General features: G+C 45.1%; 1 protein-coding gene across 1 annotated transcript in view; it reads right to left on the reverse strand.

Moving 5' to 3' along the window:
- Positions 1–24,442, reverse strand: part of tenm1 (teneurin transmembrane protein 1) — a gene marked incomplete at both ends in the record, with an annotated part of 168,880 nt that overhangs the window by 109,978 nt on the left and 34,460 nt on the right. Inside the window, one exon of the mRNA XM_083651861.1 lies at positions 5,675–5,848. Within this exon, the coding sequence (XP_083507987.1) occupies positions 5,675–5,848 (174 nt within the window). The remainder of the gene's footprint in view (positions 1–5,674; positions 5,849–24,442) is intronic.

Here is a 24,442-nt window from a genome sequence, read left to right on the forward strand (position 1 = left end):
TGGCATTGAAGTTGACATAAAAACAACAACAGTAAAAATACGTCGTGAACCAGAATACAAGAAGCAGATTACTACCCTCCAATCATCCGGCTGTGCTCGTCTTATTTTGCGTTTTGCATCATCTGTTTACATCAAAACATGAAGAAACAGACAGCCATCCTCCAAATCATCCTCCTCTGCTGTCTGTATGCTGCCACTGTTCTTACTTTATCATCCATACCAATGCACGGCGAGGTGAAGGGCTTTGTTCTACAATGCAAACATTTCATTTGAACTGCATCGCTCCGTCGTTGAAAAATGTAGATGACTCCAATCTCAAAATAATCTAATAAAACATTTCCTCTAAAGGAGTTGTACTTTTTACGCCAGCAATGATTTTGCCGGTCTCGTTTTGGAACGCCATTCTTCAAGTCGATTAGTATCCACCAATCATTCTGCTCTCCTCCCTTCACTCTCCCTCTCTCCCAAACGCGTCCTTCTTTTTATCCTTTCCGTTCCGCCCCCCGATCTCTCCCAGCATCCTTCAGTGTGTAATCTAGGGGATTGTGTGGTCTCTGGGTGTGAGAGGTGATGGGTACAGCAGGATGAGTGTGATAATCTGCCACACTGGATTACAGCCTAATCTCTAATCTCTCTGGCCCTCCTCTGCCCGGGGGGACCACCTCCACCGTGCCAATTTTATTAATCTGAGCGCCTCGCATCGACGGCTTAGCCTCGCCCATTTTGATTTCCCAGCTTCCATCGAGCCTTATAGAGCAACGGAAGTTGGAAACAATAGATTGTTGTGACGCAAGGCTTTGGAAGTGAATTCCATGTGACCCCCGCGTGCTCTATTGGAGGATTTAGCCACCGATGAGAGCGTTAATCCTGCGAATGTGAGGATTCATCAGGAATAGTTGCTTTAGGGATGTCCCAGGTTGCCCGAAAATTGCAGCGGGTTGCAGTTTGGCTCTTGCGTTCTCGGGGATAAGTGCTGAACATGAGATCCAACAGCATCCAATGTAATATCCATCAGACTCAGTTTAAGCGTGAAGGTTGCTGTGTCCTGCCTGACTTCCTGACCCGGAACACTCACAATTAATGTCCCGCATCACGGGGTTAAATTGGTGTCAGTAATTCCTCTGGCTAGTGGGGCAGGAGCGAGTGGAGGCGGGTTATTCCAGTCACGTATTGGCTAAGAGGGAGCATGATTAACCAATTACCTTGCTTTGCTAATGAATGAGTAATCAGTTCAGGGCTGATCTCTGGACTGATGTCTCTCTATCGTAATGGAACAGTCACTGTGCCAAAACTGTGTTATGTATGCGGGCCAGGGTGCTAATTCAATAGAAACTGATTTGAATTCATGCCAATGGATATGTCTCAACACATTCCAATCATAATGTTTAAAACATTTATATTTATATTTCCGCAGGACTTTCCACTCTCGCTACTCCATTTAATAAGTGTGGTTCCATTAAATTACGGTGGTGAAAAATAAAATTGTTTGATTACGCTTGTAGGGTTTCTATTTAAAATTTTAGATACAAAAAGTGTGTATTAACTCATTGAGTGCCAGCCACTTTTGGAGAACGGACGCTCCCAGTGCCAGAGTTTCAGAGCGTTTTCAGTGATTTCTCGAGGCCCACAGAATATTGTGTGATATTACTATGTAAACACTGAACACGCACAAAGAACGATGAGACTCTATTCTATCATCTGCAAAAAAAAGTTTATTGATCCCATTTTCCGTTCTTTAGTTATGAGCCGGAGAAGATAGCTTGATTCATCCAAAAATAGCAATTTTTTTCTAGAAGCTGAGATAATTGGCCTTTTGTGAAATTAATCATTTCAAGCACATCACTGACTCTGAAGCTAATCTTTTCTAATGTAGTCACACCTCAAAAATAATTTCCTTCAATAAAACAGTTTAGGCCAGGGAATTTTGTTTGGCAGAATAATATTTTTAGCTACAACCAGCAGCGCTGGCCCCTGCGTGCGCTGCTGGTTGCAGCTTCTTGCTGGTTTTGATTTGCTGCTGGTGGGTATCGGATATTCTGGCTTGCGTTTGTCAATCCTGTCCTGCTGCCTGGGTCTGTCTGGGTGTTGTGTGTGTGCTGCTCTGCGTGCCCCCCCCCTCCCGCCCCGCCCCGCCCCGCCTCGCCTCAACTGCACACTCCTCCTCCTGTCTGTGGTGGCTCTCTGCTGAGTTTGCTGTGCGCACAGTGAAGGGTGCGGAACAGCCAGGCTTTTTTACAGCGTTCCGCGTGTGTTTGTCACCGGCAACGATGCTTCCAGTTGAGAATAATAACAACTCCACGGTGTGGATGTGCGGATTTGCTGTCGCAACCGACACGGAGCGGCTCAATTGTGGGAGCAGATTGGCTGCTGCAGGCACAGCTGCAGTAACGTGCTTCAGCATATCGATGCATACGGATGCGATGCGATTTCCGTTTCCATAACGACTTCTTCTTTGTTTTTTCCTTGCCTTTCTGTTATGTGGAGAGCACTGTCGCCACCTAAGGGTTCTGTAAAATAGGTTATAGACCTCCAATAGCTACAATAGTTGTACCAGAGATGTATCAGGGATTGATCCACGTCCCACCGTCAAAAAACGCAATTGACGACAACCGTCGTCATTGGCACTCTACGTCAGTATTTGAATTGACGACAGCTGTCGTCATTGGCATTCAATGAGTTAAGAGAGACACAGTAGAATGAATATTCTTTCTGTTACACACAGACGGAGACGGAAGGGGGTGATGATGGGGCGACCACTCCAGGGCCCCCGCTGAGTAGGGCCCCCCCTACTGATCGACTTTTTTCATTACAGCCTAATTAACGTGTGTCCGTGATGCGTCATGTTGTTTTCGGAACTGCGAGTCAGTCATCCGCTGGCTGGGTGACACCTGGGGTCTCATTTAGGAAACTGGAACACAGCTGCACGCAGTTTCCCTTTTTATAAATCACAACTTGAAATATTGCACACATGCACAAGCCTCATACTCCGCCCCTTAACTCCCACAATTAACCATAGATGGTGATTGAGAGGCCCTGAATGAATACTGACGTGTATGTAAATATGTTTGTCATTTCATTCTCCCGTGTGAGAGAATGGCAAAGCCGGCACCAGGCAGAGAAGATACATTTCCCCGGTGGCCTCGGTTTGGGCAGCACCAACCAGAAACTGTTTGTTGGGAGGCACAATGTCACAGCAGCAGCTAATGCTGCCAGAAACCAAACCCTTTATCAAACTAAAACTAAAAAAATAAATAGTCCAATATAAGGGTTGACGTCAAGAAGCGTATTGGACTGTTGTTTCAGCACCACCGGCGAGGAACGTTCCACCTCGATAACGGGGGGTAAACAGGAAAACAACGTGACACTGACTTAACGTGAGAGAGGACGATGATGTGCTGCGACACACCCAGGTATCGTAAATGTGCCTTTTGTTTTTGGAGAGAGCGGACCTTAACCACGCACTCAACATTTCACATTCGTTTGACTTGAATGACAAACAAGTAGGGGTGTCACAATATATCGTCCCACGAAATTTCGCGATAGTAAAACGTCACGATATGTATCGTTGAGATGAAATCTCATATCGTGATTTTTTTTTTTTTTTTTTTTTTTTTTTTTAAATAGACAAAGAAACGTCTTTGTTTGTTGAAGTTCAATGTGTGGAAAGTAGTTCAGTTGAACAAGTCTCTGAAGAGACACATGAGAAGTTATACAGGAGAGAAACCATTCAATTGAGTTTCTGGCAAAACTGTTTACTTGACAGGAAAAACTGAAGATGCATAAAAAATAGACTAAGAAAAGTCTTGTTGTTTGAGTTTGAAGAAAAACTGAAGATGCATAATGAGAATTTATACTGCTGAGAAACCTTTTAGTTCAAAGTAAATCTAAGTGACGGTGTAACTCATTCTATTTCAAGATAAGCCTTATCTCCAATCTCATGTTTTTTCTAGTTGTTATTGTAATAACAATTTCCCACAACAGCATGTTTTGTATTTGTGCATTTCAAATAAAATACTACTTTTCCAGTCATATATTGTCATTATTCAAGTTTAAAAAAATATTGTTAAAATCGTATCGTATCGTTATCGTGAACCCAGTATCGTGATACGTATCGTATCGTGAACTGAGTGTATCGTGACACCCCTACAAACAAGCATAGACTCGGGGATGGGATCAGACAGTGTGTGACCATGGTGAAGAAGAGGACGACGTCTCCTGGCAACGGCATCTCCAGTGCATCCTGTGTGTCATAACGCATCATTATTTATTACCTTGAGACATTCAGTCCCAATTGCCTAACACCTTGAAACACCTTGAATTTGTCAGAATTAATTGGGTCTCTGCTAAAAGACATACTTGAGACTAATTCAAACCATGTTAGCCTATAATGGCTGCACTAATGTAGATGCTTTTTGGACAAATCATCAGCTCTGGAACTACGGCAACAAAGAAGCTATTTAGCTGTAGCCTCGGGACGTTCTACCGACAAGGACTATTATTATTACAGGGGTTTCTAAGTTGATGTGGAGTCGGCCTAGAAATTAAAGGCTTTTTTTTGTTGCTTTATTTTACTACTTTGCCATCTCAGTCGCCATTTCTCACTGTCTCCAAAGATTTTGTGTATGCTACAGTAAAATAGATAGAGGATATTGAGACCACGTTGTAATTTAGAAATAATGTACAGGTGTACTACACAAGTTTACTAACATGTACATCTTCAAACAAAAACATGGGCCTGCTGAGCTTTCTTGGCCCACTTTTTTCTATTCGTGTATGCTACAGTATGCATGGTGCTGAACCGTGCGCTGTCCTTGGTGCTGAAACATTTTGAACATGACTGGCAACCTGTTTTCTTTTTTGTTCTTCAGGAACAAGCTTGTCTGACACAGTAGCTTCACTCAGTTCACTGTATGGTTAGGCTATAGGCTTGGCTTAGGCTGTAGGTAGGCTATGCTAGAGGCTTGCTTGACTCAATACAGTAACAGTGTGTTTATGGATAGGATAGGATAGGATACATCAGCAACTTTACTGTTGTGAATTTTAAAATGACTTTAGCAGAAGGGGCCCAGGAGAATGCTCTGCCCACTCTGTGCTGAAAGTCTAGCTCTGCACACTATGCCCGTACACGTGCGTGTGTGTATGTGTGTGTGTGTGTGTGTGTGTGTGTGTGTGTGTGTGTGTGTGTGTGTGTGTGTGTGTGCGCGTGCGTGCGTGCTCAAGTTGTGAGTGTCTGCCTTGGCAAACTGTCATTAATGTTATTAATCTGTCACAGAAACACAGTAGGAAGGCAAAGTAAAAAATACCCATCGTTAACAAGCAACACATTTCACTTTCAAAGTGCACTGCTAACACATTTGCTCTTCTGTACTGGTTTTATTGAACATATGATTTACTCCGTATAATTATTAAGTATTACTTTTTGTTCCGTTGTTATCCAGGCACAGCTTGTCACGCGCTGTTTTATGATTTTTGTTTGTGCTGAGGGTTGGTATTACCAGTAAAATCTTGGTATTACTGTAGGGTCCATGCTGTATCACACTGTTTAAAATTGAACAGGAACTCCAGTCTACTTCAGCCTTGTGTATTTGTGTGTGTATGCACGTACATGTTGTATATGAGTGAGTGTGAGTGTGTGTGCACGCGCACGTGCACACGTGCGTGTGTGCTGGCTCACCTCTGTCAGCGGCGTGTGTGTTTTCAGGGTTGAGTGTGTCCAGTGGGTGGATGGAGCTGGTGGGTCTGGTCTTGCTGTCATCCTCCTGCTGATGATCCACAGAGCTCAGACCGTTCTCATACAGCTGGTTCTCACCATGCCGCAGATGCCAGGTCAGACCTAACAGGTGGACGGCTACACACGCACACACGGACACACAGACACACACACACACACACACACACACACACACAGACACACACACACACACACACACACACACACACACACACAGACACACACACACACACAGACACAGACACACACACACACACAGACACACGCACACACGCACACACACAGACACACGCACACGCACACACACAGACACGCACACACACACACACACACACACACACAGACACACACACACACACACACACACACACACACACACACACACACACACACACACACACAGTCACAGCCAAAGGGGGAACACAGAGGAGAGATGGATCAGTATTCAGGGCATGCAGAGGGGTGTGTCTGAATCTTCTTTAATGCTCATCTTAAAGCTCTCACTCAGTTTATGTGCTTATTAGTGCTCAGCAAGGCAGTGGGCAATTAACCCATAGGGCCATACACACAAAAACGCACATACACACCGGCCGACACGCCCCCACGTGCACACGCACACACACGTGCACACGCGCACGTGAACACCGCGAGCGTGGCAGAGGTGGGCAATTAACCCATACACACAAGAACGCACATACACATGGGCCGACATGCCCACGTGCACACGTGCACACACACACACACACACGTGCATGAACACCGGGAGCATGGCAGAGGTGGGCAATTAAGGGAGATCTTCAGAGCCTGAGCCCAGGGCTGGTATTAAAGCGCTAACACACTCCTTTATGCATGACTAATGATGCTTTGAAAGCTGCCGCCAATTCACAATCCATATGGGCCTTTTAAACAACAAAGAGTAGGGGAGGATACTGGACACACACTCACTCACACACACACACACACACACACACACACACACTCATAAAACGGTTTACTGCGACAACAATCCAACATGCTGTGAAATAAAAACAACCAACACCTGCCTATTAGGCAAATTAATTAGCGTCTTGCAATCCTGTCAATAAAACATTCAGTAAAAACTCCTGCCCTGCTCTGACCAGTCACTGCGCTCCGCTCAGATATGATTCTGCGCTCCAACGTTTCTTCACTTTTCTAGTTTAAAAAAATCTAATTATTAGAATTATTAGAATTACAAAGGCAATGTCCCTTTGCTGATATGCAAATGAAATAAAAAATAATTTTTAGTTGTCTTTTTTACCTTTTATGGTCCCCTGACACATTCGCCACATCAGACCAAAGCAAAGACTCAAATCACAAAGTTACTGTGCAGTGGTGGCAGACTGGCAGTCAGAGGATGGCTGTTGCATGCAGATCAAGGTAAGGAACTTCTAACGACTTCAAACATCCTCACTGACTGTCTCCTGTCTGATTGCCCACACCGGGAAACTCACTCGACACACACTCGCTAACTCTCACACAAAATGGCTGCTTAGAAAAACAAATTCACAACAATTATCCTAAACACAATCAAACAGATATGCTCACATAAGCACATAAATGTGCCTATTTACTGTACACGCACATGCATGCACGCATGTGCATACACACACACACACACACAGCCCCCCCCACATACACCCCTACCCACTCACCCACACTCCTTTCCGAGTTGATGAGGAATACCTAATTAAAACTCCAGCTAGCTCAAAGCCATTTGCAGTCACTTTCCTTTGTAGTAGCATGGAAAAAAGAGGATTTTTTTTCTTTCTATCTTCTTTTTTTCTTTTTCTTTTTTTTGGGGGGGGGGGGGGGGGGGGTACAGAAATGGCAAACATGTGATGAGCTCTGAGAGTTGAAGCCAATTTGGTCTCAACCACTGTGGCATCTATGGGGATCAGCAAATCAAACATTTCAACTTCTGACTTGCCCTCGCCACTATTGCTTTAGCTATCTACTCATGCGCAATATGAGCTCTTCAAAGCAGAACACTGACGATTACCAGGGCCACGAGGGAGACGCCATGCATCATTTAGTTCAGACTAATTGAACTGTCAGCCTGTGACGAGACCAGACATGGACACACACAGACTCTTCACATCAGTGTAGGAAAAAGACACTCATTTTCACATATCATTTTCACTGCACATTTCATATTTTCATTTTTAAAAGATGTAGTATGAAGAATTTTCTCATTAACACATTGAGTGCCACAGCGCTTCAGTAAAATTGTCTGCAGCCTGTGCCAGATTCACTTCCATTCAGTTGAAAACAGCTATAGAATTTTTTCTATTGTGGCTATATTGACAGGGCTGGACTTTAATGAAACATTGAACACTCCTGCTTCTTCCAAAGAAGAAATTTTGTTTCTAGACAGTTCCATTATGAAATGACAGCCTCTGAAAAAAGTGCACTTTCAAGGGTTTTCTGTCGGGTTTTTTTACTTTCCAAGATATAGTCACTTTTATGAATACCTTTTGCACTCTAATTTCGAGCACATTCACTGACTCTGGCTGGTGTTTTCTGATGTGGTGGCGTGGTGTGGTTTCTGTGCAGCCTGCGTGCCCCCCCCCCCTCTCCCCACCCCCCCCTCTCCACCTCTGAGCTGCGGGCTCCTCCCCACACGCACAGAGTTTGTTTTCTCACAGACTCCGTTTTTGCCCCGGACGGATCCCAGCGCGCAACCAGGAAATGCCAAACGCGACTGAACGAAAAGGCTTGGCCGTTCGGCTTCGGATGCTGGCTTTCTGGCAGGGAATCGTGTGGAGATAGATAGAAGCAGAAGAGCTCAGTTGTGAGCGCGGATGCAGCCGAGCCCACTGTCTGCTGCAGACAGAGCAATCTATACGGCTCTGGCTGAAGCATGCATCGGTTTCCACTTTGATCACGTCTTTCCCTGCTGTCTCCTGCACAAAGTAAAGGATCTGAGGTGGGTGGCGCATCTCCCGTGTCGATGTTTAAGGTGGCGCCGTGTGATCCCTTGAAGGGATTCATGCTCACTGGCTAGGTACGACCTTAAACAGCAGAATTATGGAATAATATGAATTATGATTTTAGGACGTCCACAGACGTCCTTGGCACTCCTCGTTACATTTTTTTAGGATGTCCAGAGACGTCCTTGGCACTCAATGTGTTAATAGATTGTAGGGGTGGGGGAAAAAATCGATTCACCTAAGTATCGCGATTTTTAATGTCACGATTTTTTGGATCGATCTTTTATTCCAGAATCGATAATCGCAAATTAAAAAAAAAAAAAAAAAAAAAAAAAAAATTTTTTTGGGTGCTTGCAGTCAGGCCACTCACTGAACAGCAGGCCAGGCGCCGCCTACTGGTTTACTAGTGGTTTTATTACTTTATTAGTTAGTCTGAAGTAATAATTACACTTCAGGGTTAAAGTGGGTGCATCTCATTGTAAAATTGGACCCAAATCTGGCTTCAAACGGCCCAAATTTCACGCGCGTTGGCCCATATCGGCCTGGCCTGCTTGGTATCTAATGCCCGGCCTGAATTATGATCCCAGTCCGCCCCTGTTTTTAACTATATCGCCCAGCCCTACTCATGATATATAATATACAGTCTCTAGTGTATGATTCAACTTTTCCCATGTTCTAATCTAGTGTAAAAAAGCAAACAAACTGAAAAAAGAAAAGAAAAAAATAAACAAAAATCGCAATAAATCGTAATATCGAATCGCAATAATCGTAGAATCGCAATAATCGTGAATCGCAATATATATCGAATCGGCACCAAAGTATCGTGATAGTATCGAATCGGGAGATAAGTGAATCGGCACAGCCCTAATAGATTGCTGTCCAGTTAGTTGTGTTGACACATTTCCATGCTGGGGGGGGAGGGGGGGCGTTGCCCTGATAAACAGTAACCCAAATGGTCTGGCTTGTATTATTTTATGTATTGTGTATGTTGACTTGTTCATTTTTTACAACCAGAAAGATACAAAAAGAAAACAGAAACAAACAAACAGCAAACAGCAAACAAAATTGTCCCATCTTAGAACCTGACCAGGAGTAGGGCTCCGCAACTTTATGCCCCTGGCCCACAACCATGCAAGATGCAGCCACAACCCTTTCCAGGTGTGGGTGTGGTCTGAGCGAGCCCTACACTCTACGCCCCTGACAGCCCTACACTCTACGCCCCTGACAGCCCTACACTCTACGCCCCTGACAGCCCTACACTCTACGCCCCTGACAGCCCTACACTCTACGCCCCTGACAGCCCTACACTCTACGCCCCTGACAGCCCTACACTCTACGCCCCTGACAGCCCTACACTCTACACCCCTGACAGCCCTACACTCTACGCCCCTGACAGCCCTACACTCTACGCCCCTGACAGCCCTACACTCTACGCCCCTGACAGCCCTACACTCTACGCCCCTGACTTACATTCATATTCAGTTGCGGGCATCGCGGCTGGTGTGATCCCATCACAAGATGATCTCTAGTTTGTAATTGTTTTCAATGAGACAGAAGTGTTTTGCTCGCTGCTCTTGCGTTGCTGAGCGCCTCGCGTTTTTTCTGCTCAATGCGCTTCACGTTTTTTTCCAGGAGCGCCCTGAACGCCTCCAGTTGAATCAACTTCAACTCAGAGCGGTAAAAGCGCCCAATGTCATTTGCGTTCACCTGTCATCTACATTTCCTCTTCCACCGAGCTGCAGTGGGAAATCTAAAAATGTATATTTTATTTAAAAAGAAGCACTATACAAGGCAGATTTACCAGAAGACGCCCACGATTCAGGGAAGATGTTTGTTTCTTTTTCCTGTGTTTTTGTTTGCCGATTGTCAAATTGACAGATTTTTGAATGGAACCTGGCGTGCCCTCCGCCTGTCCATGTTTTATGCAAATGTTTTGACATGATGAATGTTTAAACAGCAGTTAGGCTAAGGACAGTAATTCACTGGTTGCCTAGTAACAACACAACAAGCTGTCTTCTTTTTAAGCTGTAGGGGAATCAACAACAAAAAAGGCAGTGCGGTGTGCCTCCCCTTTTGCAAGCGGCAAAACATGCTGGGTCTGATCGGGGCCTTATTGTGTACTGAGGAAAATCCACCATGATAGATCTGTGAGCTTTGTCAGAGTTAAATCTCTGTGTGCCTGGCTGCTGGATTTGTAGATGTGTTTCTGTCCGCAGGGACAGCTCGGTTTTCACAAGTCATTCAATGAATCTGAACTGCCCTCTACTCCCTCTCTCAGGCCAAAGATACTGATGTTGTTCCATCTTGGTCCGTCAGCCTGTCTAACAACATTCTCTGCTGTTTCAGTGATTGAAGAAGGCCTCTTTTATCTCCATGTTCCAGCTTTCTCTCTGTTCGACTCGCGCACTTCTCTTGCTTTGTGTTGCTACTGTAGCTCTTTCGTTGTTTTTCTGTGAACTTCTGGTTAATGCGCCTCTTAAAATCAGCTAGTTCTTCCTTCATTTCTCTTTTAATTTCCTCTTTAAATGTGTTCAGCTGAGTTTTAAAGTCCTGAATTTCCAGAGTGTTGATCAGGAGCTACTTGTTTACATGTATGCTGCCATGTTGGGCTGGGGTGGCTGGAAAATAATTCCTGTTTTATACTTTTCAGTTAATGAGCTCTATTTCGCACAAACTCTGGTAGTCGGGGGGTAAAAAAAAATGCAGATAGCAAGGAACAGCACAATTTATTGATGATCTTCATTATCTCACTTCATTTAACAGTGAAAGATTTAGAGAAAATCCCACACAGTTTTCCTTCAAACTATGGCCCCTTATTATCAACTTCTTCTAGGGATTAAACAAGAAATATAGTCTTGCACCTACAAATGTACGTCTGCATGCATCATCACTGTTTGTATTATATTCTGCCGCGGAGTGGAACAACCCATCATAGTTTCATAAATGAAGAGTCTGTAAGAGTGCTCAGTGAGGGATGACAAGTTATTCCCACACTGAACCGTTTAGTATTTTCACCATTCAATCTCTTGTGCTCCAGTCTCTCTCCTCGCTTCCACTCGTCTCAATTGCTTTTCTTTCTCCCCTTGTTCTCTGGCACACTTCCGTTGCCTGAGTGTTCCCACTCCAGTCCCAGTCCTCACAAGCTCTCCTAACTTCTCCTACTCACCACTCCATGCCTCTTCAGAAACCCCTCAGACCACACTTCTCCAGGCTCCTTCTCATCAGCCCCTCTCTCTCTCTCTCTCTCTCTCTCTCTCTCTCTCTCTCTCTCTCTCTCTCTCTCTCCGTCTATGGCTGTTGACCTTTCGCTAGGACACTTAGCATCTAGAGTCACGGAGCACGCACTGCAGCGAGGAGGGATAAGGACCTGGGAGCATGGTGAGGAGAGGAGGGCGGCCATGTGTACGCACGCGCGGAGACGCAAAACACACACACACACACACACACACATACACCCAGCATGCAGACAGTTACGCAAGCAGCATGTGCACAGCATGCACCTTCACACGCCGGCCCATCTATCTCTCTCCGACTCCGTGTCCATCTTTGTTTCCGTCCGCCGCGCGCTCGCTCCCTCTCGAAAAAAAACCCACCGCCGGCCGGCGCACATTAGCGATACAGCCAGAGAGTCCAGTCATTATACGGGCCCGGCAGCCGTAGAGTGGCGACGGCGAGCAGCAGTGCAGCGAGCTAACAGGCCCGGGCTCAAGGCTCGCACACATGAATCATTGATCAGCGTGACAGCGAGATGACTGCCAGAGGTAATAGGAGCGATGCTGCTGGGAGCAGGCCGCCGCGGTACTGCGCCTTCGCTGTCGGCTACCCCACCGAGATGCGTGGTGCGGATGTGGCACGTTGAAGGGAACAGTGCGACCGCGGTGCGGGGGAGAGATGGAGAGCGCTCGGAGGAGGAGGCGCTTGATGTGGTTATTGCAGGTTTGCCACTCTAACTAGCGCGGGGAGGAGAGCGGCGAAAGCAGAATCTACTCTCTCTCTCCAAGTCAATGGAGATGACAGGGTTAGGTGGGCCGCCGCCGCAGCAGCACTGACGTTAAGGGAGGGAGAAAAATGCCTGTAGATTGTGTAATGAGAAGATGTATGGATGTCACGTCTTTATTGTGACTATAATGGATGGTAGCGCTGAACGACTTCTGCTCCGCGCCCGGCTTCCCTCAGGTAGCCCGCTTTAAAATAGAGACTATTTGAGCTGATAGATGCAGGGATAACGATAGCTTGCGGTTTCTTGCTGCTGCTGCTGCTGTCGTCAGGTATGTGTGTCTACAGATTAGATAGAGATGACTGTGGGTTCCAATAATGATTAGATTTCTCACCGGTGGTGGGAGGGAGAGGGAGTAGGAGAGAGAGAAGAGAAACGTGCATGTGTGTGTGTGTGTGTGTGTCTGGGTGTGTGTGTGTGTGTGTGTGTGTCTGGGTGTGTGTGTGTGTGTGTGTGTGTGTGTGTGTGTGTGTGTGTGTGTGTGTGTGTGTGTGTGTGTGTGTGTCTGGGTGTGCGGTGTGCGCACGCGCAAGAGCGCGTTTCCTCTGTAATTGTCTTGTAGCAGTGGGGGCAGCTAGCTGTAATTTTTGGTATTTTGTTCCACGTCCCTCCCTTTAGTTTTGGATCTAGCGCTATAAGTGGTTTCAGGGCTAATATTGTTCATATTTGGTTTACTTGATCATGATTATCGGGCTACTTCTACACACTAAGCCTTTTTTTCTTTTCTTTTTAATCTAGATTATAATGTTCAATTGAATTTCCAATTGTGTCCAGCTGTGGTCCCGCGCTCCTGCAGGAACGTGGAGGAAACAGTGCTGTAGGGTGTTCCATGCAGGTAGCTGCTGCTTGCTTGTAAAAGGGGCTGGGCTGCAGGGCACAATGGAGGAGAGTGACTGTGAATATACTGTCTTATCGATAACCATTAGAGCCAAGGTAGCACTGCAGTCAGTTAAAAATGATTTATCAATACTCTCACACGGGGAGGAGACACACTGAAACACACCCAGCCTCGGCCTGATTGCCAAGTTCTGTTCGCTCAGACACGGCTAACTGCCGACTATATTCCACTTGACAACTAAAAGACTACAGCTGCTTTGCCCAGCAGCAAACACTTTCAAAGGCATCACTCATGCAATTGAGTGCGTAGTTTAGCATGTACAGTAAAAGCTACTGCTCAGCCCAGTTCTGCATGGCTTTGTCAGCCTCTAGCTAAGCCGCAATTTCTGAAGGATGGCAGGAGGAAGACAGAGAGAGAGAGAGATAGAGAGAGAGAGAGAGAGAGAGAGAGACAGAGAGACAGAAAGGAAGATGGCAGAGAGAGAGGACAGAGAGAGAGGGAGAGAGATGGAGAGGGCAGAGTGAGGGAGAGGGGAGAGGGAGAGAGAGGAAGAGGACCGAGAGAGAGGAGAGAGAGAGAGAGAGGAAGAGGGCAGAGTGAGGGAGAGAGAGGGGAGAGAGAGAAGGAGAGAGAGGAAGAGGACAGAGAGAGAGGAGAGAGAGAGAGAGAGAGGAAGAGGGCAGAGTGAGGGAGAGAGAGAGAGAGAGAGAGGAAGAGGGCAGAGTGAGGAGAGAGAGGGACAGAGAGAGAGAGAGAGGAAGAGGGCAGAGTGAGGGAGAGAGAGGGGAGAGAGAGAAGGAGAGAGAGGAAGAGGACAGAGAGAGAGAGAGAGGAAGAGGACAGAGAGAGAGAGGAAGATGACAGAGAGAGAGAGAGAGAGAGAGAGGGGAGAGAGTGGGAGAGAGAGAGAGGGAGAGGGAGAGAGAGAGAGAGGAGAGAGAGAGATACAGTAAATGTGGAGAATGGGTGTGAAGGAGAGCGACTTCATAGCCAATAAAAGTAATCTTGGTCAACGTTGGAGTAGAGAGGCTGCCGTCATGCCTTACCGCCCGCTGGCCCTCCCTCCAGAGAAGACATTATTATTATTATTTTGACTTTAGTTTTACACTCGTCCACCAACCCTTTGAAAGCTACCAACACCACTGTCATGGCTGTTTAAGTGTGTATGTGTGAGCGCGTGCGTGCGTGCGTGCGTGTGTGTGTGCATGCTCAGACAGAGAGAGTATGTGTCACACCGTGGCATCTTGACTGGCGTAAAGCCTCGTCAGAGTGACCTTCCTAATCTGGGAGGGGAGGTCATGTCTGGAAACGGAGCGATGGGTGGAGGTGGAGACGCAACTCCACCCACTTGGCTGATGAGGTTTCCTCCTGCATAATCGCGCTGTTTTGTTGCCAGTGAACTGGCCTTCACCGTCATCGGGTTAGTCATGGCAGCGACGGTGCACTGAGGTCTGAGGGCAACAGCTTTCACTCGTTTTTCTGTTATTCTTTCTTTTCTAAATGGCGCCCCCTCTCTCGCTTTCTCTGTCCCTCCGCTCCCTCTGTCCATCTCCCACTCGCTTTCTTTCTCTAGCTCTCTCTCTCTCTCTGTCCAAGTATCAAAGCTGAGTCATGTTACAACAGAGAGAACGCTGTTGAACGCGCGGGGAATCGGCGCCATGTTAGCTTCCCCTCCGGCGAGCACGATCTACCGCCTCTGAGAGCTACGACACCACAGACAACAGCACAGCACAGCTGCCATTCACAGAGACACACACTGCAATGTCCCCGTACCCGTGTAGGTGTGTGTGTGTGTGTGTGTGTGTGTGTGTGTGTGTGTGTGTGTGTGTGTGTGTGTAGGCGTGTGTGTGTGTTCGTTCAGCTTCTCTGACCTTCTGAAGGCATTTTACCAAAAGGCTCCGTCTCCATTCAGAGCTTTCTGACCAGAACCTGTCTCGCCCATTTCAAGCAGTTTTACCAAAGGCTTCTGTGGCTGTTAGGGCAGTTTTACCAAAGGCTTCTGTTGCTGTTAGAGCAGTTTTACCAAAGGCTTCTGTTGCTGTTAGAGCAGTTTTACCAAAGGCTTCTGTTGCTGTTAGGGCAGTTTTACCAAAGGCTTCTGTGGCTGTTAGAGCAGTTTTACCAAAGGCTTCTGTTGCTGTTAGGGCAGTTTTACCAAAGGCTTCTGTGGCTGTTAGAGCAGTTTTACCAAAGGCTTCTGTTGCTGTTAGAGCAGTTTTACCAAAGGCTTCTGTTGCTGTTAGAGCAGTTTTACCAAAGGCTTCTGTTGCTGTTAGAGCAGTTTTACCAAAGGCTTCTGTTGCTGTTAGAGCAGTTTTACCAAAGGCTTCTGTGGCTGTTAGGGCAGTTTTACCAAAGGCTTCTGTTGCTGTTAGAGCAGTTTTACCAAAGGCTTCTGTGGCTGTTAGGGCAGTTTTACCAAAGGCTTCTGTTGCTGTTAGAGCAGTTTTACCAAAGGCTTCTGTGGCTGTTAGGGCAGTTTTACCAAAGGCTTCTGTGGCTGTTAGGGCAGTTTTACCAAAGGCTTCTGTGGCTGTTAGAGCAGTTTTACCAAAGGCTTCTGTTGCTGTTAGAGCAGTTTTACCAAAGGCTTCTGTTGCTGTTAGGGCAGTTTTACCAAAGGCTTCTGTGGCTGTTAGGGCAGTTTTACCAAAGGCTTCTGTTGCTGTTAGAGCAGTTTTACCAAAGGCTTCTGTGGCTGTTAGGGCAGTTTTACCAAAGGCTTCTGTTGCTGTTAGAGCAGTTTTACCAAAGGCTTCTGTGGCTGTTAGGGCAGTTTTACCAAAGGCTTCTGTTGCTGTTAGAGCAGTTTTACCAAAGGCTTCTGTTGCTGTTAGAGCAGTTTTACCAAAGGCTTCTGTTGCTGTTAGAGCAGTTTTACCAAAGGCTTCTGTTGCTGTTAGGGCAGTTTTAGCAAAGGCTTCTGTGGCTGTTAGGGCAGTTTTACCAAAGGCTTCTGTGGCTGTTAGAGCAGTTTTACCAAAGGCTTCTGTTGCTGTTAGAGCAGTTTTACCAAAGGCTTCTGTTGCTGTTAGAGCAGTTTTACCAAAGGCTTCTGTTGCTGTTAGGGCAGTTTTATCAAAGGCTTCTGTGGCTGTTAGAGCAGTTTTACCAAAGGCTTCTGTTGCTGTTAGGGCAGTTTTACCAAAGGCTTCTGTTGCTGTTAGGGCAGTTTTACCAAAGGCTTCTGTGGCTGTTAGGGCAGTTTTACCAAAGGCTTCTGTTGCTGTTAGGGCAGTTTTACCAAAGGCTTCTGTTGCTGTTAGGGCAATTTTACCAAAGGCTTCTGTTGCTGTTAGAGCAGTTTTACCAAAGGCTTCTGTTGCTGTTAGAGCAGTTTTACCAAAGGCTTCTGTTGCTGTTAGAGCAGTTTTACCAAAGGCTTCTGTTGCTGTTAGAGCAGTTTTAGCAAAGGCTTCTGTTGCTGTTAGGGCAGTTTTAGCAAAGGCTTCTGTTGCTGTTAGAGCAGTTTTACCAAAGGCTTCTGTGGCTGTTAGAGCAGTTTTACCAAAGGCTTCTGTTGCTGTTAGAGCAGTTTTACCAAAGGCTTCTGTTGCTGTTAGAGCAGTTTTACCAAAGGCTTCTGTTGCTGTTAGAGCAGTTTTAGCAAAGGCTTCTGTTGCTGTTAGAGCAGTTTTACCAAAGGCTTCTGTTGCTGTTAGGGCAGTTTTACCAAAGGCTTCTGCTTCTGTGGCTGTTAGAGCAGTTTTAGCAAAGGCTTCTGTTGCTGTTAGGGCAGTTTTACCAAAGGCTTCTGCTTCTGTGGCTGTTAGAGCAGTTTTAGCAAAGGCTTCTGTTGCTGTTAGGGCAGTTTTACCAAAGGCTTCTGCTTCTGTGGCTGTTAGAGCAGTTTTAGCAAAGGCCAGTGGGTTTCTTAGAGCTGCATCAGACGACCAAAATACACAGGTCTGGAAACAAAGAGAAACTGGCCCAATCAATACGGCCCCCAATGAGGCATGAAGCAGCTGGCCGAGAGAAGCTGGAGGATATGAACACACGCACACACACCTACACACACACACACACACACACACACACACACACACACACACACACGCACACACACACACACCATCCTTAACAAGCCCACACTCACCCACCCACGTACAGTACATGCACACAATCACAATGCAATCACCAGATGCCCCACGATACGATATTATCACGATACTTAAGTCACGATACGATAGATTGCGATATTTGAGAATTGCAATATATTGTGATTTATTACTTTTTTTTCCAACTGCAAATGATGTCCCCAAAGGAAAAAACTTGGTCAACATCTGTTTCATCTAATGAGATAACGTTTCCAGTCTGTTCATCTCGCTTCAATAATCTTTATTGCCGTAAAGGGGATTGTCAAGCTGACAGACTGACCAACACTGTCATAAAAGCCTGACATACTGTAAATGTTGCATGATGCACTTGACATTTTGTATAATAAAATATCACGATACTTGGCATTCAATATAGACCTTATTCGATTGACGTCACTCACGTACGGGCACGCCCACCGCCGCCATGTTCTCGACATATGATAGCGCTGCAGCTCTTAAGTGACAACCTATGTGAGAGCAGCGTTTATAGGAAGCTAGCTGCCGTCAGCGTTACCTGTATCGTTCCAATTGTCTTCGGATGGTGACCTGCGTTAGGCATGGCTGTAGTAATGACAGCAATAAAGTCCCCGTGGTTTGTTTCTATCTCTATCGTCCACAGACGTGAGGGGAGCGAGACGGAGGATACGTCAGCACAGGAGAGGTGTGTGGATAGTTGGGAGAGACAGGTGAAACTGTCAGCTGACAGCTCCTAACTCCAAAAATCACGATACTATGCTGTATTGATTTATCCTCCACCCCTAGTATGCAGCACACACACACATGGACTGTACACACACACACACACACACACACACACACACACACACACACACACACACACACACACACACACACACACACACAGTACATACATGTGGATATAGAGACACATTTGTCAGTGAAAGGTGAAGCAGTTGAATTAAACAGCAGATGAAAAGAGGTGTGTTGAGAGAGGACAGGGGAAATGCAAAGTGATGCACTCACAGAGCACGGGAGCATCGCTGTATAGTGATCGAGTGGTTATGTGTGACAGAGTTTTTGTGTCTAATGGAGATGTGTTGAGCCGGAGCCAGTACACTCTTAAGAAAAAGGCTTTCTATAGATAGTGCCCGCAAAACAAGTTGTACTGTAGGAGACAGTCTTACCCACTCAGCAGCACTACTGAGAAGATACAGTAATTGGCTGCCAGCTGCCCTCCATGACAGAGCTGTGCAATGAAGACGAGTGCTGCAACAAGGCTTCCCTGGACAAACAGGCAGCCACCTGTTCAACACAAATACCTGTCATTTGGGAGCAAACACCATTTCATTACGACCAGGTTGACTCAGCACCTCAACCTTCCCGACAGTATTCGCTCGAGTCAACTGCCCCTCTGACTCTACCTCAGCACAGCCGCGCTCATCTGCTCTCCTGCCCACCTCCTGCTACTGGAGCCCACTGCAGTCCCTAGCATGTGGCTTAGGACAGCCCTTAGCTGCTGTAACATCACTGTAAACCACTGCCTCCTGTGGCTTATTGCCTAAATGAATGATTGAATGCAAAACCATGACCGAAAATTATATATATATATATATATATATATATATATATATATATATATGTATATAATGTATGTATATATATATATATATATATATATAGTATGTATGTATGTATGTATGTATGTATGTATGTATGTATATATATATGTGTGTGTGTGTGTGTGTGTGTGTGTGTGTGTGTGTGTGTGTGTGTGTGTGTGTGTGCGTGTGTGTGTGTGTGTGTGTGTGTGTGTGTGTGTGTGTGTGTGTGCGTGTGTATCTATTCCCCCCATATTTTGCAGCCCTAGTTTCCACAATATTGCATTTATCATAAAGTCTGCACTAGTCTTTGGCACCTCAATAACAATGTTGATGTTTCTCAAAACACCAAACTTTTTTTTTTTCCCCACGCATTTTCATCCTACTCAGTATAACTATCTTGTGGTGTGCTGTTCCAGCTCATGGCTCGACTCTCAACAACAAACTAGACTTTACACTGCCTAGATGCATTTAAGGCACAATTCAGACAGGATACAGTTAGAGGCAGGTCTTCAGCAAGACTGATAAAAGCACATTTTCACTTGGACAATCTGATGTGCTGAAATGGAGATTTTGGGAGTGCCTTTGTGTGCACATGGGTTTATTCAAAGTACTGGATTCTTTGTCCTTCACATCAGTATGGTGGAGAAATGGGTCAAAAACAGTTCTCTACCCTTTCAAGTATTTCTGTCGAGGCATTGCCTTTAATTACTTTGCACACAAAGACTGAATTGGAAACTTGCCAGTGGAAAATGCATTTGATGAAAACAATGTATTACTCTTTACAAATTCTGAGATAAACTGGACTATTCAGCATTTCTGCCTATACGAAATGAGACAATTATCTTTAATTGCCTATAAGAGTTATACAGTATCAAAAGATGAGTTTCTTAAAGGTCCCATTCCATGCAAAAGCTGTTTTTACTTGTAAATGCATATATACTGCTGTCAGCCCTCCCTGTAATGAGTGGTCACAAGCTCAGAACTGCCACAGTTGGATTTGTCCCTATCCAGCTTCCCCCTGCAGTCTCCTCCAAGCCACACCCCCAAACGCTTCGTTTGCCCAGAGGGGAATCTGGGGGAATTGGGACGTCACGAGCTTCCTCACGCATACTGCGCGGGTCTCTCTCACACAAGCTACCTGCACCATTTTGTCTATAGCCACAAAATTAACACTTCTAGCTGGAGCGACGCCAACTGTACGTGATCCAGCAACTGCGGAGGTGCATTCGGTAAGTCTAGGCATTTTGAGATGTCCTCTTTAGCGTAGCAACGTTAAGTTAGCGATAGCGTTAGTTGTGGACACAACCTAGCGTGCTGGTCCACAGACGCTAATCTGATTGGCCGCTGGGAGCCTGGGGCGGGCTCTCCCTCAGCGGCCCAATGGGAACTGTTAGTTCTGAATATATTATAGAAACAGACCATTCTTGGGACGCAACGAGATGAGGAAGTGACAACTCCGTCACAACAAACGGGGTTGCTATATTTTCGACAAATTAATCCAGAATCATGTTTTATGGACCAGAGACACACGTTTTTAAGAGGTTACAGCTGCACAAATTGGGACCTTTAATAAACAACCCACTCTGCTGAATCGATATATTTAAAGCCATACGTAGTATGTGTAGTGTATAATTACCTGTCTATTAGGGCTGCACGATAAATTATTATTATAAAGTATTTTCATCATCATCGCGATATGAATATGCACAATAAGCACATCACAAAGACTGCCTGAAACATAATGAATAACCACAATCACCGTGGCATGCATTCACACTCAGCATGCGATTGTTTTGTCTTGTGTGGTAAATCCAGCGCACACCTTTCCCTTGCAGCGGTGCGCTGCGCCCCTCGGCCAAAGCCTGAATACGCTGTGCGTAGTTTCAGCTCGAGTCGCGGTAACAGAGAGCCATGCTTGTGGGCATATCAATGTTTGGGGTCTATGTTAGCAGTATTAATGCAGAAAGACATAGAAAATATATAGCTAATATGCATACTTGAATATGTTTTTATTTATCACAAGTGATATCATCATCGCAATATTGAACGATGTTATTGCAGGCCCACTGTCTATTGTATGTCCTACAAGGTTCCCCCTGTTCCCTGCACCATATGTGTTAATATGTAAGTTACTATGTGAGTTGTTCCTGTGTCACCAATAATTTTGTTGTTAATTTGTCGCACTTTGGTGAATAAAGTGATTATTTGTGCTACTGCAAAAATTATTCAATCTCATTATTGCCTATATTAAAAAGAAGCCTTTAAGTTTTATTTTTTATTTATTTTACCTTTATTTAACCAGATAGAAATCGGTTGAGAACCAGTTCTCATTTACAACGATGTGGCTGTACAACAAGTGGCTGATTATGCTGCTCCTGATTGAAAAAAAAAACTGTCAAATTGCAATGTTTTTTTTCCTGTCAAAACCTTCAAAATGAAGTCGCTGAGATGTCTTTGTGTTGTTGTTGCTAAGCAGCCACAGAATCAGCAGAAAATCAACTGTCAGTCATGAACTCTATGAACTCTCTATTAGGTCTTTGTGTTCAGCATAGCAACCGCTGCATGTTTGTTGATAGCCTTTACAATTAGAAAAGGTCCTGCATAGAAGCCAGATAATGTATGAAATGTTTTTGAATAAGAGCCGCACAGTTCTTTTAATTATGATTTGTTGAGTATGTTGGAGGCGGTGTTGAGTTCATGGTCTGTTACTGTATTAGTGGCTATATTTTTAAAGGTGGATGCTTAGTCACCATCAAGATGTGGGCGTTCGTTTGTCAAACCTAACTACTGACATAACCAACTGTTTATTATATTTATTTTCTGGCTTTTTATGAAACCACCAGAGCCCTGTACCACGAAGCTCGATTAGTGGTTTAGCGAGGTAACTTCAGGTTTAACCCTGGTTTGGCCGTGCTACAAAGCTAGTTAACTTCTTACCGACATATATTTCCATAGCAACTTATGCTTCACACTTAACCTGGTCCGCAGCAGGTTAAGTTGCAAGGATAAGATTAGACCTTAAATACACCGCCCACGAACCAATCGAATCAGCAGTTTGGAAAAAATGGCCAACCCCTTTCTGGACGAGTTTCCCATCGAGGAAGGAGCACGAATTGTAATGTTGAATTAATCAAGGACTAAAGCCTTGCACTTGTTGCAGGCTACATTTTAATTAAGCCCTACTTACCACTTTGGAATATGTTTTTATATATTCATTTTTGTGCTCTCAAGTACCGGTAGCCTAGATACGTTGTTTGACCCCGCTGATCGATTGCAGCTTAATAGTGAGTGGAGAAATATCACTAAACCGGCATAAAAAGGTTACATAAACGTCTCCAAAGCGCACGGTGCCGTGTGCGCAACGGAGCTGAGACTGACGTTGGGTTGGAATTGAAATGGTCATGCTAGAATAGCCTACTACATCTAAGCAATTTAATATGGGATCACCTGCACACAGGCGATCCCATATTAAGATGATTCATATCTAGGCTACTCCTGCATTTTGCAGCTGCAACTGTGTTGCTTTTGGCCTGTATGATGTGATTGAACTTCATATTTCCAGCATCATTATATGAAATATGGAGATATGCGACTCTGCTGACAATAGCCTATATATGTGACCACAAAATAGTCAATTTTTTATAAATGAAATCTATGCCCGCACGTACCGTGTCGATTCAGTTCAGAAGCATTTATTTTATTTTATTATCATTCTTTTTTTTATTGATTAGCCTATAGGAATTATTCAATCAGTGCGACTAAACACATCATGAGATCATTATTATTCATTGAGCCTAAATGGTCTATACATACGGATTTTGGACTGAGATAGATTACACATTGCTTCCACAAAAGACATGCCGGTTTTATTGAGTTTATTGAGAGGGTGAATTGAGCTGCTGTAGATATCGTGCATTCCTTTATAACTGGGGACTGGTAATCTTACGACTTCAAAGGTCATGAGCTGGGCGGTGACGTCATCAGAGCTGGTATTTCCCATTCCAAACTCGTAGGAGCTTCAGCAGCCCCAACCTAAAAAATCCAAGATGGCTGCGCCGCGCAACAACAGTAGTAGTAATCGTAGTAATGTTGTTTAGCACTTCTGTTTTGTTTGTGTCTCATTAAATCAGCTGTACACACAGCACTGCCTAACTTCTATCTGTGTGGACATGAGGCTGCAGTGTTTGAATGCGCAAAATGCCGCGAAATGCCTTGTTGTCAATTGTTATTGCTAACAATGGCTAGCCTGGCTAGCGACTGGATCTGACCAATGAACAGTGAACTTCCCAGCTCAAGTTTTCTGCAAATGGAACGCTAACAAAATGGATGTGATGTAATTTAGCCTCCACATCCCAGTTATTTTGCGATAAAGGAACGCACGAATAGCCTACGTGGAGGTAGAAACCGCTCTTCAAAGAAATTACTGGTGTGGATAAAAGTGGTCACTTTAGACAGTCATTCGGGAACAGTAATAATATCCAACGCAGATTTGTATTTGCGGTTTCATTCAATGAGGAAATAGGCGTGTCTGGCGCTGTAGGAGTTTTGGAGCAGTCCATATTGCATTGTGATTGGCAGTTGTTAAAAACCATGCCTCTTTTGCGGGCACGAGCTCCAGTGCACGGGCATTTTCATGTGCACGAGCTCTCAGCTTGATTAGAAAAACCTGGTTCGAGTTAACAAGTGGCAATCGACGTTCGTAGTACAAGTTAACTACAATCGAGCTAAGGGACAGATCCTGGATCTTCTTATACAACATTCGTGGTACAGAGCCCAGGTCCCATGAACCATCTTATTTTACTGTGTGTGTGTGTGTGTGTGTGTGTGTGTGTGTGTGTGTGTGTGTGTGTGTGTGTCTGTGTGTGTGTGTGTGTGTGTGTGTGTGTGTGTGTGTGTGTGTGTGTGTGTGTGTGTGTGTGTGTGTGTGTGTGTGTGTGTGTGTGCGTGCACACGCTAGTGACTGTGTGTGAGAGTGGATGTAATTATTTGATTGCAGGTTGCTGCTGACTTGCTCATTTCACTTGCATCAGAAGCCTCTCCCTGTTGCCATAGAGACGATGCGCTTCCAAAACTGACACATACCGCCTGCTCTTTTTATTTGATTCAATAAGCGAGGATTGTAACTGTTTAAATGGCAACATAGTAATTAATGCAGAGAGTATCCAGCTGCTCCTACAGACTGATACAGCGAGACTGATACAGCGATAGGAACCCGTAGGTTTACAGAGGCATAACTTATGTGATGCCTGAAATAGAAAATGAGCTA

Source organism: Poromitra crassiceps, assembly GCF_964638095.1.
Source record: "Poromitra crassiceps genome assembly, chromosome: 15".
NCBI lineage: Eukaryota > Metazoa > Chordata > Actinopteri > Beryciformes > Melamphaidae > Poromitra > Poromitra crassiceps.